Consider the following 14,746-nt stretch of genomic DNA (forward strand, 5'->3'; position numbering starts at 1 on the left):
ACCAATTGGGATAGAACAATGTCCATCACCATACAAGCACGCAACACACCAATTAAGATAGAACAATGTCCATCACCATATATGCACGCAACACACCAATTGGGAGTTCGAACATCTATAACAACCCCTGTTGTTAAATTTTTGTTACTGTTATGATTATCAAATATGCCTTTCTGCTTCGTTCTTTTAATATGGATTTAGCGAAGACAATAAGTCGTCTTTACATTCAGTATTGAGGTATGCTTATTTGTTGATATTTGTTATTTTGTTGTTACGTGTGCTGACAATCTGGTTTATGTTTTATTCTGTTTAACATCTATATCAAGGAGGTGTTCAAAGATTATTCCTTATAGGCAAATCTTCATTTATCTTCTTCTGTCCCCCTTCTAAGAAGAGTGAGTATATGATTTTGCTCATTGCCGGTTGGTCGGTAGATCCCTAGGTCGGTAGTCACTTTGGTTATCGATCAATATAATAGCTTTTCGTCATAAAATTACCCCTATTGTTTCAAACCCTATTACCCGATGTACCTACGCCAAGTATTGTGTCTATCACAAAATTCCAAAATCAATAACGCTGAATAGTGGTGTTAGTGTTTTGAGCTGTAATTTTTCATTTCGACTTGCCATCAAGATAGTATATATCATAAACTCGTGTAAATGCCTAAGCGTATCTGTCAGGATACTGGTTATATGACCCAGGGAAGTGCCTACGCCTTTAGTATCTTGAACAATGGTTTGGGTCCAATCGCTAAGGTGACTATGTCTTAGACTAGCTGACAAACGATGTAGATTGTCCTTTGTTAAAACGTAGAGCTGGTGAGACCAAATATCTCATATATAGAATTTTCCTCTGGCTACCTTGCCTAAATGATTCGTGTACCAATGATTCGTAAATGATTTCTTATTATGAGCTAGACAATTTCAGGGATCAGGCAAATCACTAAATGTTTCAAACTAATAATCTTCAATTAAAAATGATTAGCTCAAACTCCTATAGGCTGGAGACTCTATACTTGACTGGTCTTTTTGTTGAAGTTCCCGTCAGACAATGTCTTTGAATCAACAACATACGAGTCCTATCGCATAGATGCTCGGCCTCTGTCCTCTCAAACTCTATATAATTGCCCTGACTCCTGGATGCTCAGCGCCTATATGCTATCATATGTAGCATTCAACTACCATAAAGGTATTATCCCCGATGCCTTGGCTGTACTTCCCCAAATAATGCTGAACCGTCTATAAGCTGGAACTCTCCTACTATCTCAGTAGATTACCAAACTCTGGGTCTCTGTCTCAGCTTCCCGATGCTCAGCCTATATATGCTATCGTCTATAGCATTCAATTACCTTTAAGGTAAAACTCCTATGCGCTGGCCCATAGCTCGAAACCTTATCGAAATTCTGCTACTCTTCTTTAGTCTAAGAACTTCCAAAGTATTGTTTTTAATAATTTTTTCCGCCCTGACAGGGTAACTGCAATAGTCTCCTTCTCAAGGTACTGGGATAAATTTATTAGTTGAATCCTCGATGTGTCTCTTCAACCGCTGGATACTGAATGAACTCTCTATCATTCATCTACCTATTTATACCCCAGCAGACGTGCTATTTTTAGAACTTGTTTCTGATTGGTCCAAATTTATACATTGTGTCTTACAACGAGTACCTGCTCTATCAAATATCTGGTTCCCTTTAATTTTTGTATAGGGCATAATGTGCGAAGCTGGGACCCGTCATTCACATAATGAACCCAAATCAGCCACAAATGACCCAAATTCTATTAATTACAGCATTCAACAATAATTATAGCAACGACAACATGAAAAGGGAGTCAATCACTATCTGTGCTTATGTGTTACGTTTATCAATATTTTCAGATTTACAAATTATTCTGACAATAGCCCCCTTCTCAAGAAAATACTCTAAGTTTTTCATAAACATGAAGAATAATTTGTAAACAAATCTTTTTTTTTTTTTTTACTATTTCTTGATTTTTTGTGTTAAAATCAGTCACATCATATTCTGTTTCAAGTAATCAATTATTGTCTACTTAAATAATCAGCGCATACATTTTCTGTACCTTTAATAGATTCAATTTTGAATCTGTAACACTGCAAAAACAATGCCCATCTCATAATTCTGAGCTTTCTACTTTACATTTCTGTATAACTCAATGGGGCATGATCAGTCTGCAGGATGAACTCACTGCCGTACAAATACTTCTGAAATTTCTTAACACCAAAAACTATTGACAAACTTTCCCCTTTCAATTACCGAGTAGTTCCTTTCTCTTTGGAGCAATTTCTTACTGGCATATGCTATGGGAAATTGTCCATCTTCATACCTCTGAAGAAGTGCTGCTCCAACCCCAGTATTGAAGCATCACACTGTAATATAAAAGGTCGTGAAAAGTCTGGTAACCGTAAAATAGGTGCTTGTGTAAGCAGGTTTTCAAAGTATGAAAAGCTTTGGCATGTTGTTCTTCCCATACTACAGTATTAGGTTTCCCTTTTTTGATTAAGTCGGTCAGTGGTGCTGCAACTTCGGAGTATGATGCTATAAATTTTCTATAATAACCATTTTAGGCCAAGGAAACTCCGCACTTGTCTCTTAGTCTTAGGTTCTTCTGCATTCTTTATACGCTCTAATTTATCATCTTCCATCTCCAGCTTATCATTTCCGCCCTTTATGCCCAGTAAATGAAATATTATCATATCCTATGAGACATTTTGATGGTTTTTAGTGTAAGCTTTGCATCTCTAACCCTCTTAAAAATATTTTGTAACATTGAGACAGTGTGTCCACGTTTATGGTGTGACCTAAAATTCGTCCCACATAATTGTCAGCATGTTTGCATCCTGTCAATAATTTTCGCATCATTTTATTAAATGTGCACCAGAATTTATCATACCAAATGGCATTTTTCGGAACTGGAAACTTCCCTCAGATGTTGTGAAGGCTGTCAAGTGCCTAGATTGCTTCTCGACAGGAATCTGCCAGTAACCTTTGCTGGGGTCTAATTTTGTGAAGAATTTATCTCCATGAAGTTTTGACCGAATATCTTCATCATTTCCCATAGGCTCCGTATCAAATTTAGTTATAGAATTCAACCGCCTAAAATCAATACAAAATCTGTTTGTATTATCTTCTTTTTCACCATAACGATAGGGGAGTTGTATGCAGAGGTGGCAGTTCAATAATTCCAGCGTTTAACATGTGTTGAACCTCTTGGTTAACCTCATTACGTTTCGCATATGGTATGGGGTACTGTTGACTCTAACAGGTTCTATGGTTGTGAGTTCGACCTTATGTTCTACAAGATTCGTCGTTCCAGACTTTCTGTGAAAATGTCTTGATATTGTTTTATAACCGACCTAATTTCAGTAATTGGCTTTCAGACAAATGAGATTAATTTGTACATTTTCATATGTTTTCTGACCTCCTATTCTGACAAGGTCGAGCAAATTTTCGTCATCAACTACCCCAGCCCTCTGTGCTAACATCGGCCTCGATCACGGCGACACTTCCTGCAAAAATATCTTGTCTTTCTTCGTACTTTTGAGTTAATTGATATGGTAAAGCCCTATCTTGTCACCGACTTTTACTTTAAAATCCATTTTGTTGACCACATCAACTACTTCATAAGGTCCTTTCACTGAAGCATTAACTTATTTGGTTAGTTGGTAAAAGTAACAGCACTTTATCCCCGACCTTTAAATTTCTGTTTTCTGGCACTCTTGTCGTAATGGTTGTTTGTACGTTTCTTGTGCTGATGAAGACTTTCTCTAGCTACCTTACATGTTTCCTCCAGCCTATTCCGTAAGTCTAATACATACTCATATGTGTTTCTCGTTTCTGTGGTTTCAGCTTCAGTCCAAAGTTCTTTAAGTACTTGCATAGGTCCTCTGACTGTCCTGCCATAGAGAAGTTCAAATGGTGAGAATCCTGTACTTGCCTGTGGAACCTCTCGATATGCAAACAGTACAGCTGATAAATATCTATCCCATCTTTTGGTTTTCTTGACACATCTTTTCAACATACTCTTTAAATACCATTCATACGCTCACAAAAACCATTGCTTTTTGGGGTTATACGGAGTTGTGAACAATTGTTTTCAGGCTGATCAGCCTACAAACTTCTTCCATCAGCTGTGAGGTAAACTGACTTCCTCTGTCACTTAAGATTTCGGATGGAAATCCTACTCTGGAAAATATATCTAGCAAAGCTTCAGCCACCCGTTCTGTCTCAATCCTAGGTAATGCAACTGCCTCAGGATATCTTGTGGCATAGTCGACCACGGGAAGAATATACCGATTTCCTTTTTCTGAAATAGGAGCAATAGGTCCTATTAAATCCACAGCCACCCGATGAAATGGTGTCTCCATTATTGGCATATCTCCCAATGGAACCTTTCTAACTTTTCCTTTTGGGATCATTTTCTGACATATATCACACGACCTACAAAACCTTGTGACATCACTAGTTAACCCAGGCCAGTAAAAACTTGTTTGTATCCTATCAACTGTCTTTCTTATTGATAGGTGTCCTCCAACTATTGATTCATGAGCTAAAGACATAACCCTTTTTCTGAATTGAACTACAATCTGCTTTATCTCTTTGATAATACAGCCTTTTTTTTCTTCGAAGGTTCTATACAATACATCCTTCTTGACTTCGTACATAAATGTAAACCCACTCTTTGTCTTCATTTTCTTTTTATCAGAGGCATACGGCCACAGCTTTCCTAAGGTATTGTCCTCCTTCTGAGCTTTTTTTAAACGTTCGACATTAAGTTCATCATGTTTAGGTTCTGTGACCTTCAAAGGTTTTATTGACTGTTTTTCTTTCTCAGCCTGTGCTCTTGTTACCACAGCTGCAACAATGTTTTCTTTTGATGGAGACTGTTCTCCATCCCTACTACTCCAGTTAATGTCTGGTCTATCAGAAGCCCCTTTTATATTTCCTATAACTAAGTCGCAGATCAAAGTTGTCAACACCATGGCTTCAACTTCCCCTGTAAAATATGGTGTATCAACCTGTATCCTTGCTGAAGGAACTATCCTTGTACGCCCATCAATTGCAACCATAAGATACTTCTTATCTAACATTTGATTCTCTGATACAAAATCTTTCCTGACAGCCGCCAGCTCACACCCTGTATCTCTCAACACCTGAACTTCTTTATCACCTATATATCCTTTCTTCAATATTAAGTTCCTTTCACCGTTTGTTGAATCAATGGTACAGGTGCTTGCTATGACCGAAATAGATTTTCCATGTGCTAACATAAGTCGTCCATCTTCTATGCAGTCTTTTAACCGTTCGTCATCTAATGATAAATTTCTATAACTGAGCTGCAACTTTTCTGTCATCCGACTGTCTGTCTTTCTGCGCTTGACCGTCCTTTCTCCAGTCTGTAGGGGTAGAATCTTGCATGCCATGCCTATTTCTCTGTCTTTCCTCATAGGATCCCCTACTAGCTAAAGCAGCACGCTAATTTTCCTCTTGGATAGGTCTCTGCATTCTCTAGCTATATGACCTTCCTTGTTGCATATAAAACATACAGGCTTTTTAAAAGCTGGCCTTTCTCTTTGTTGGGGCTGAGATGAAGGTGTCATACTTATACGTTGTGTGGCCTATTGGATGAGGAATTATTTTTCAAACCCTGTTCGAGGTTATAGTACCACCATGCGCTTCAATGTACTGTTCTGCTAACTGCGTGATCTCAGCTCTCGATTTTGCAACTCTTTCCTTAAAAAACAAAGCAAGGTCTGTGGAACATGTTTGGATGAACTGTCTCTGATCATAAGGTCTTTCAGCATTTCAAACGTATTGTCAACTTCTGCCATTTCTGTCCATCGACTGAAATACCTGTCCAGCCTTGCCATAAACTGAAAACAGTTTCACCACGCTCTGGCTTACATTTCCCTGAACTTCAATCTAAAACCTTCTTCTGTTAACTGATAACGCTTCAGAACTGCTTTCTTCAATGCCGTATAGTCTTGGCTTGGTCTGGAGGCATGCTTGTGTATACGTCCAGGCCTTTTCCTGTAAGTAATGAACTGAGCTCACAGCCCATGTCTCTTCTTTCCATCCCTGGCTTTTTGCAAACCGCTCAAATCGCTTTGAGGTATGCATCCATATCATCCTTACTTCCTCGAACTTTGGGAGTCTCGGTCGTAGTGTCTTACTACTCAGTGCTCTGTGCTTTTATCAGATCCCAAAGCTCCGGCATCAGCCTTTATCCGTAGTATTTCCAACTCATGCTCTTTCACAATCCGTTCTTTCTCTAAACTTCAATCTCAAACAATCTTTCTTTTCTGCCTGTTGTTCCTCATAATGCCGTAACTTCTCGGCCTGTTCAAGCTCAAAAAGTCGTTTTTCCTTAGCTTCTTGAGCCTCAAACCTACGTTGTTCATCATCATGACGTCGCCTTTCTTCATCTCGTCTAAGCATACGTTCCTCGCGTTCCGTGTACTCCTTCTCTTTCCTATCCACAAACTCTATAGCTCTGAACCTGAGAGACCCATACGTTCACCCATCTCAACCCATTTATCGTAGTTCATCTTTAAGCTTTAGGCTGGAACTAACTCTAAAATTCAACTATATGTGACCCAGACTACCTTCAGTCACAGCGCTTTCTGGTACACCAAAAAAAAACGTTACAACCACTAGTCTCTGTACCTCCTTTGATATAGATCCCGGACGAGCCCCCAAATTGTCAGGATACTGGTTATATGACCCAGGGAAGTGCCTACGCCTTTAGTATCTTGAACAATGGTTGGGTCCAATCGCTAAGGTGACTATGTCTTAGACTAGCTGACAAACGATTGAGATTGTCCTTTGTTAAAACGTAGAGCTGGTGAGACCAAAAAATCTCATATATAGAATTTTCCTCTGGCTACCTTGCCTAAATGATTCGTGTACCAATGATTCGTAAATATTTCTTATTATGAGCTAGGCAATTTCAGGGATCAGGCAAATCACTAAATGTTTTCAAACTAATAATCTTCAATTAAAAATGATTAGCTCAAACTCCTATAGGCTGGAGACTCTATACTTGACTGGTCTTTTGTTGAAGTTCCCGTCAGACAATGTCTTTGAATCAACAACATACGAGTCCTATCGCATAGATGCTCGGCCTCTGTCCTCTCAAACTCTATATAATTGCCCTGACTCCTGGATGCTCAGCGCCTATATGCTATCATATGTGCATTCAACTACCATAAAGGTATTATCCCCGATGCCTTGGCTGTACTTCGCCAATAATGCTGAACCGTCTATAAGCTGGAACTCTCCTACTATCTCAGTAGATACCAAACTCTGGGTCTCTGTCTCAGCTTCCCGATGCTCAGCCTATACATGCTATCGTCTATAGCATTCAATTACCTTTAAGGTAAAACTCCTATGCGCTGGCCCTATAGCTCGAAACCTTATCGAAATTCTGCTACTCTTCTTTAGTCTAAGAACTTCCAAAGTATTGTTTTTAATAATTTATCCGCCCTGACAGGGTAACTGCAATAGTCTCCTTCTCAAGGTACTGGGATAAATTATTAGTTGAATCCTCGATGTGTCTTCTTCAACCGCTGGATACTGAATGAACTCTCTATCATTCATCTACCTATTTATACCCCAGCAGACGTGCTATTTTTAGAACTTGTTTCTGATTGGTCCAAATTTATACATTGTGTCTTACAACGAGTACCTGCTCTATCAAATATCTGGTTCCCTTTAATTTTTGTATATGGCATAATGTGCGAAGCTGGGACCCAGTCATTCACATAATGAACCCAAATCAGCCACAAATGACCCAAATTCTATTAATTACAGCAATTCAACAATAATTATAGCAACGACAACATGAAAAGGGAGTCAATCACTATCTGTGCTTATGTGTTACGTTATCAATATATCAGATTTACAAATTATTCTGACAGTATCATATAACTAATCCTAATCGCTGCCTTTACGAAATAAAGTTTATACTGGGTGTTTATTAAGTAATGCAAAAATAATATTCGACGGGCCAATATTCAAAGTGTTTACAACAAATTTTGAACATTTTTACCTCACATGTCAAACGATCAATCATCTAGGGATATTCCTGGCAAGTTGCAAGTCTGTCTGTACTCTAATACCGTAGATCTGACCCTCCAAAATGACCCGGGTATGTATACTGTGATAAACTTTACCGCGGAGGGCTTTAAAGATGTTGTCCAATACGCACAAGAGTCATAATACAGGATGCCGTTTACGACAGAGGAAATTTGCTTTAAAAAACATAGATTCTGCTTGTTTGTTTTGTTTAGCTGTGGTCAGAAAGTAAACCCTAGCCTTTAGGAGTCGTTAGGTCAAAGGCCAAGGTTTTATTCTTACTGATGTTTACACCTGTTACCGCCTGTAAACATGCTGTTATGGGGAGATGTGTTTTACAATGCGTTTCAATAGGTATAATTTTGATATGACATTGGCTGTTTAATTTTGAGAAACAAACTGAAGTCCCGATTCTTGGATGTAGAAACGTACAATGTTGGTAAATTTGACGGAACCTGTGGCTTCCATCTGGTTGAGAGCTATACTACTCACCGGCGTTGGTTAAGTTTTTATGAAATGGTAATATCTTGCATACCATCAAAGATATTTACTTCAAACTTGGAACGCTTGTTTATTAGAACCTGTAGGCAAGAGTACATATAATAGTGTTAAGTATTTTGGCTGAATTTTGCCCCATTTTGGACTTAGAAATTGGTTCAGATTTCGTACAAGTCCATGTTTTGTAAAGCACTATTTGACATGTGGCTTTGAAACTTTGAACACTTTTTGTAGGCAAGAGTACATATAATATTGTCAAGTATTTTGGCTATATTATTGCCCTTTTTGGACTTGGTTCAGTTTTTATGCAAGTCCATCTTTTGTAAAAAGTATTTGACATGCGGCTTTGAAATTTTGAACCTTTATTTATTATATTAGTCTCTACCTTTTGGCAAGAGTACATAGCTCTGTCAAGTATTTTGGCTGAATTTTGGCCCTTTTGGGACTTTGAAATTGGTTCAGTTTTGGTATAAGTACATGTTTTGTCAAAACTATTTTACATGTGGCTTTGAAATTTTTAACTCTTGTTTGTTTTCACGAACTCCATCTATAGGCATTAGTACATAACCCTGTCAGCTATTTTGGCGAAATAATGGCCCTTTTAGGACTTGGAAATCAGTTAAACTTTCCATACAAGTCCATATTTTGCCTAACATGTTTGTCATATGGCTTTTAAACGTTTACAACTTGTTTACCATCAAAGTCTACATAATATGTAGGCAATACTCAATAAAACCGAGCCTCAACATTTTCGTTTTTGTCGAGTCCACTTCTTCTATTTCATAAGTATGACAAGGACTTAAGCTCAGTTAGGGCCCTTTTGACATAGAAATTAGTTAAGTTTCGCATACCATTCTATATTCTGTCTAAATTGTTTGATATATTGCTTTGAAACTTTTAACACTTTGTTACCATCATGGTCGGACATTGCCACACAGTGCATGATTTGTCCAAATCAACAAATACATTTTCATTTTTGTCTTATCTTTCTTTTTGTCTGAAAATCTCTGGTTACCCCATACTTCCGTCACTTCTTCGAATAGTCGAGCGCGCTGTCACCAGACAGCTTTTGTTCTTGATGATATCACTTGAAAACCTGCTACCAAAAAGTTTTTATGAGTCTAAGCAAAATAATGATATTACTTTTTGATCTGGTTTCAGGTGTCAAAATTTTCAGCCATGGGAAAATCAAAGAGAGAAAAAGCTTCTCGTGCAAGTCAGAGGAAAAGAAAATTCGATGATTCATGCAACCCGGTTCGTATTCATTACAAGAAGAGCTGTATTTTCCGCCGAGATTCGTTAAAAAGATTCCATTTTCTAGTTATTTTTGAAAGCTCATTTGTGATTTATAACCGAAATAATATTTTTCCGATTCTTGACTGTTAATTGTATTTACGCATTTTATGTCTAACGTGTCTTTTAAGATTTTACTTGTCATACGACACATCCATAAATATGGAGGATGTCTGGTAACGTAACATTAATATTATACGAAAAAATATTTGCTCAAATGTTTTAGACTTATATCGGTAAATTTCTGATATTTTTGTCCAAAATGATTTTATCAATGCAGCATAAAGTACATAGTAAATATCATTGCTTTTTACACAGATTCTAGTATTTAAAAAGCGTTTACAGATGAGATATACTCGATAATTTTAATGTGTCATTTTCATTTTTTCTTTAAACATCATTGATGCTCAAATAATCAAGAAAGCAGTCATTGAAATTCTTGTCCTCTGCGTATATGATTTGTTGTCTTTTAATTTTCTACTTCGTAACAATACAACAATATTGACGAAAAGAAAGTCAGTCAGTCGATATTTTTACAAAATCTAAAGTTATTGTTTGCTATGCAGGCTGGATGCAGTTTTCATTGATTCAATATGTTTTGATATTTCAGCTTTTGCAAACAAAAAATAAGAGGTCTGGATCTAAAAAAGAAAGAAAATATCAAAGCCTGTTAAAAAATGAAAGAAAATACTGGAACCTTTTTAGAGCAGAACAGGACTATCTTCAACTTTTCCATGAAGAAAAGAATCATCTTGATTTATTCAATGAAGAAAGGGATCATCTTGATCTATTCGATAAAGAAAGAAATTATCTTGACCTTTTCGAAGAAGAAAGAGATTATCTTGGACTATTCGATGAAGAAAGAGATTATCTTGAGCTTTACGATAATGAAAGGAGTTATCTTGAACTATTTGAAGAAGATAGAGATTATCTTGAGCTTTTTGAAAAGGAACGAGATTATCTTGATTTATTCAATGAAGAAAGAGATTATCTCGAACTATTCGATGAAAAAAGAGATTACCTTGGATTATTCGATGAAAAAAGAGATTATCTTGGACTATTCGACGAAGAAAGAGATTATCTTGAACTATTCGACGACGAAAGAGATTATCTTGACCTATTTGATGAAGAAAGGGTTTATCTTAGACTATTCGAGAAAGAAAGAGATTATCTTGAACTCTTTGATGACGAAAGAGATTATCTTAGACTATTCGACGAAGAAAGAGATTATCTTGGATTATTCGACGAAGAAAGAGATTATCTTGACTTATTCGATGAAGAAAGCGATTATCTTGAGCTTTTTGACGAAAACAGAGAATATCTTCAGCTATTTAACAAAGGGAGGAAATATCTTCAGCTGTTTGATCAAGAGAGAGATTATCTCGAGCTTTTTGAGGATGAAAGTGATTATCTCGAGCTTTTCAACGACGAAAGGGAACACCTTAGTTTGTTTGAAGAGTACAGAGAAAGTCTTTCGCTGTTTGATGACCACAGAGAGGACCTTGATTGGTTTGAAGAAAACAGAGGTGGAGATGCAATGTTTGAAGACGTTGACTACTTTAGGATGCTGGAAGATGAACCGCCCGAAATAGGTTCACGTGACTGGATAGCGCTTGTTGAAGCTGGTCTAGTCGACATGTCATGACCAATTACCTTGAATTTCTCGTAGTCAGATTAGCACTGAAGTTTTAGAAGTCTTGTTTTAAAGTATTTGTTTTAGATAATAAATTATGTTTACTCCACTTTTTACACAGACAACATGGACAAGTGGAACAAGTTCAGTATTATATTGCTGACTGACATTCATCAATTTACTCGGGCGTCTTTTATCGGAAGATGTCATCATGGTTTTCGCCTGAGGCTAGTGGATGCTCACGTCGAACCGTCAATTTCACAGAGAGAATTTGAATTTAAATGACAAAATTAACACGGGAAAACCATGATGGCTATGAATAACACTTTGGGCTGTAATGTAGCAGGTCTGGGGCTTGTTTCATACAACTTCGTACGATTTCCTTTCTTTGTGCGAACATAATAAGTAATAAGTAATATCAGCGTACATTATAAGTAATACATGCGCTCGTTATCTCGAAATCGTGCGCACGAAGTAGTATCGGAGACATATGTGTCATCTTTGTGCTAATGTATTTATGAATGTTGCAATTTAACAAACAGCATATTAAGATAAAAGTTCAACGTGACGTAAATTTTATCAATCAATCGTTTTATAAATGCTTTAGTGCGCCGCGCCATGCACGTGTATATTTTTTCTCTTGAATTATCCATTTAAACATACGCATATTGAAGTCGTAACCTCATTAGTATCATTGCAAATATAATCACAAATAGTCTTTTAATATAGCTTGTCAAGTAATGCCTTTGAAAGGCCGGGAGCGCCCTGCTTATTGCCAAATGCTTAATGCCAAATAGTTAGTGCAAAATCCTATTTTCGAAATGCTTCATATCAAATATTGACTGTCAAAGAGTAATTGTCGAACGAAAAAAGCCAGCTGTTAACTTCGAAATGGGAAACAATTAATGTTTATATGGTTATTACTTATGATTTTCTGAAAATGGCAGCCTTTAAAAATTATTAGGCTTCATAACATAACTTTAGACCAAAACCTTCTTTTCGCGACATTTTATAGTAAAGTTTCGGCCCAATGCATAGAACTTGTAACTACATCAAATCAGACTGGTTTTATGTTTTCAAATAAGTGAAAGTACAATTCATTATGTTAAACGATACTATCATAAGTATCATAAAATGTTGAAGATTGTTGACAAATATGTATATCTTGGCTTGGTTTAAGTGAACATTTAGACTATAATATCAAAATTTCGGCCCAATGCATAGAACTTGTAACTACATCAAATCAGACTGGTTTTATGTTTACAAATAAGTGAAAGTACAATTCATTATGTTAAACGATACTATTATTAGTATCATAAAATGTTGAAGATTGTTGACAAATATGTATATCTTGGCTTGGTTTAAGTGAACATTTAGACTATAATATCAAAATTTCTATCCCAGGCAGCAAGCAGAGTGTTGGGTGTATATATTGCAAAATATAAAATTCTAGGTGGTATGTCCCATCATTTATATAAAAAGCTGTATGACTCTAGCTTTTGTTGTCATATGATAAATGACTTATTGGATGATTTGCAGCGCTTCGGACGGAGTGCTAATTATATAAACTTAGGAAATGCTTGCCGGTCAATATGTGTACTATTGACCGACAAACCTTTCAATTAGTGCTTTAGTACCACGCCGTCAGAAAATAAGATTTTCATACTTTTTTCAGATATGACTTTAACCAGAAAATATTATGTATGAACTATAGACCTGTCAATAACACAAAGGGATTTTTACAAGGAGTAATGTAATACACTTTTATAGAATACATTGACAGGTCACTAGTCAAAATTATTATATATTATTATGAATGATTATACCCTAATAACGAGTATACTCTTCTAGAGTCAGGCGGTAACTGAAAATGATGATGATGAGCTGATTAGTTTAAAATGAAAGAAAGAGGTCAAACAAAATGAGATACTGTTTCTTAATTCTTCCTAAATGACCTTCGGCCTCTGAAATATGAACTATTGACCCCTTATCTACATCGGCGTTAAAATGTGTCTTTGAGTTACTGTCAATGCCCGACGGAATTCCTCTCACAGAAACGGTACCAATTATGTCGATTATTATCTGGTCCACTGTTCGGTAAGTTATTGCCAGGGTCTCTTGGTCCACTTTCAGTTTTTTTTGTTAAGTCCCTCTCTGTCCACTTATCTTTATATTTTCTTTTGAAGACTTATGATATTACTTACACTTTTAACTTTACAGGTTTTGCGTACAATACGTTTTCTTTTGGTCAGCTGAAATAGTTCCACTCAATTAGCCAAACCGCACACTTTTCTCTGTCTCTATGTCATATAGTAGAACGTCAATTTTTTCTATGTTCCAATAGAGTTTCTTTTCGTTCCCGCTATTGCTTGCTTTTGTCGTGATTATCGATTTCTTCATGTATACAAGAAATGATTTGGCACGCAGAGTAAAATTAGCATTTTCGCAAAAAATTCGCAAGGAAAAAAGTTCCTACATTCCCAAGTTTTTGTTTTGTGAAACAGGCGTAAGAACTTCTTAAAATTTCCGTACGATTTTTATACGAAAACGGTACGAACTTCAACGAAGAAGTTTTGTGAAACAAGTCCCTGGATCCCAAGAGGAGTTTGCACGAGTGTAATCTGACCAGGTGTGTCAATGATGTTTTATATATATATACCTTTTGCTAATGTTATATGAGTCAAAATTGAATATAATATCATAAATATATTATTATTTTTGAAACAATATTTTATTAAGATGCGTAAAGTTTCTGTAAGAAATAAAGAAGATAATTTATGTCATTTTAATAGGCGATTTGATGAGTTTGCAACTTCTTACTAGAAAATATATAATTAGCTAGTTAACTATAATGACATGGGGGTGGGGGGACCGTATCAAAAGTTTTACTATTTAGATATTCATAATTTATGAACAATTAGTTCTAAATGTTTTTGAAAGAGTTGGAACTTTTGAATTTAATAAATTTTTACTAAATTTCAGTTTATATGTAGGTTTTCTTTGTTTTTTACACTATCTATATTTGATGACACACATTCAAACAGTCGTATAATACTTAATGTTAATTCTGTAATAATATATTTGTATGAATTCTTACCACTGTTGTCATAAAATAAAGATCAGTAACGCGCCGCATTCAACAGTGTTGTTTTCTATTCTTATTCACTTTATAAGTACCATAAATAGCTATCTGTATTTTTATATGAAATCACACACCTGAACCCCTTTTG

At 36.2% G+C, this 14,746-nt stretch overlaps 1 protein-coding gene across 1 annotated transcript; it reads left to right on the forward strand.

The window, feature by feature from the left end:
- The first annotated feature begins 9,755 nt into the window (after positions 1-9,755).
- LOC128550370 (eukaryotic translation initiation factor 3 subunit A-like) lies at positions 9,756-11,721 on the forward strand. Its single transcript, XM_053529310.1, has 2 exons — positions 9,756-9,844; positions 10,494-11,721. Exons 1-2 carry the CDS (start codon positions 9,770-9,772, stop codon positions 11,526-11,528), a joined length of 1,110 nt encoding a protein of 369 aa, XP_053385285.1. The 5' UTR covers positions 9,756-9,769; the 3' UTR covers positions 11,529-11,721.
- Positions 11,722-14,746: the final 3,025 nt, after the last annotated feature.

Source organism: Mercenaria mercenaria, chromosome 17, assembly GCF_021730395.1.
Source record: "Mercenaria mercenaria strain notata chromosome 17, MADL_Memer_1, whole genome shotgun sequence".
Lineage (NCBI taxonomy): Eukaryota > Metazoa > Mollusca > Bivalvia > Venerida > Veneridae > Mercenaria > Mercenaria mercenaria.

What these genes read in the sequence shown, in the direction of transcription:
- LOC128550370 (XM_053529310.1), top strand. Translation starts at nt 9,770, where the DNA reads ATGGGAAAATCAAAGAGAGAAAAAGCTTCTCGTGCAAGTCAGAGGAAA. An exon ending in TCGATGATTCATGCAACCCG is followed by an intron (nt 9,845 to 10,493) that starts GTTCGTATTCAT and finishes TTGATATTTCAG; the next exon opens with CTTTTGCAAACAAAAAATAA.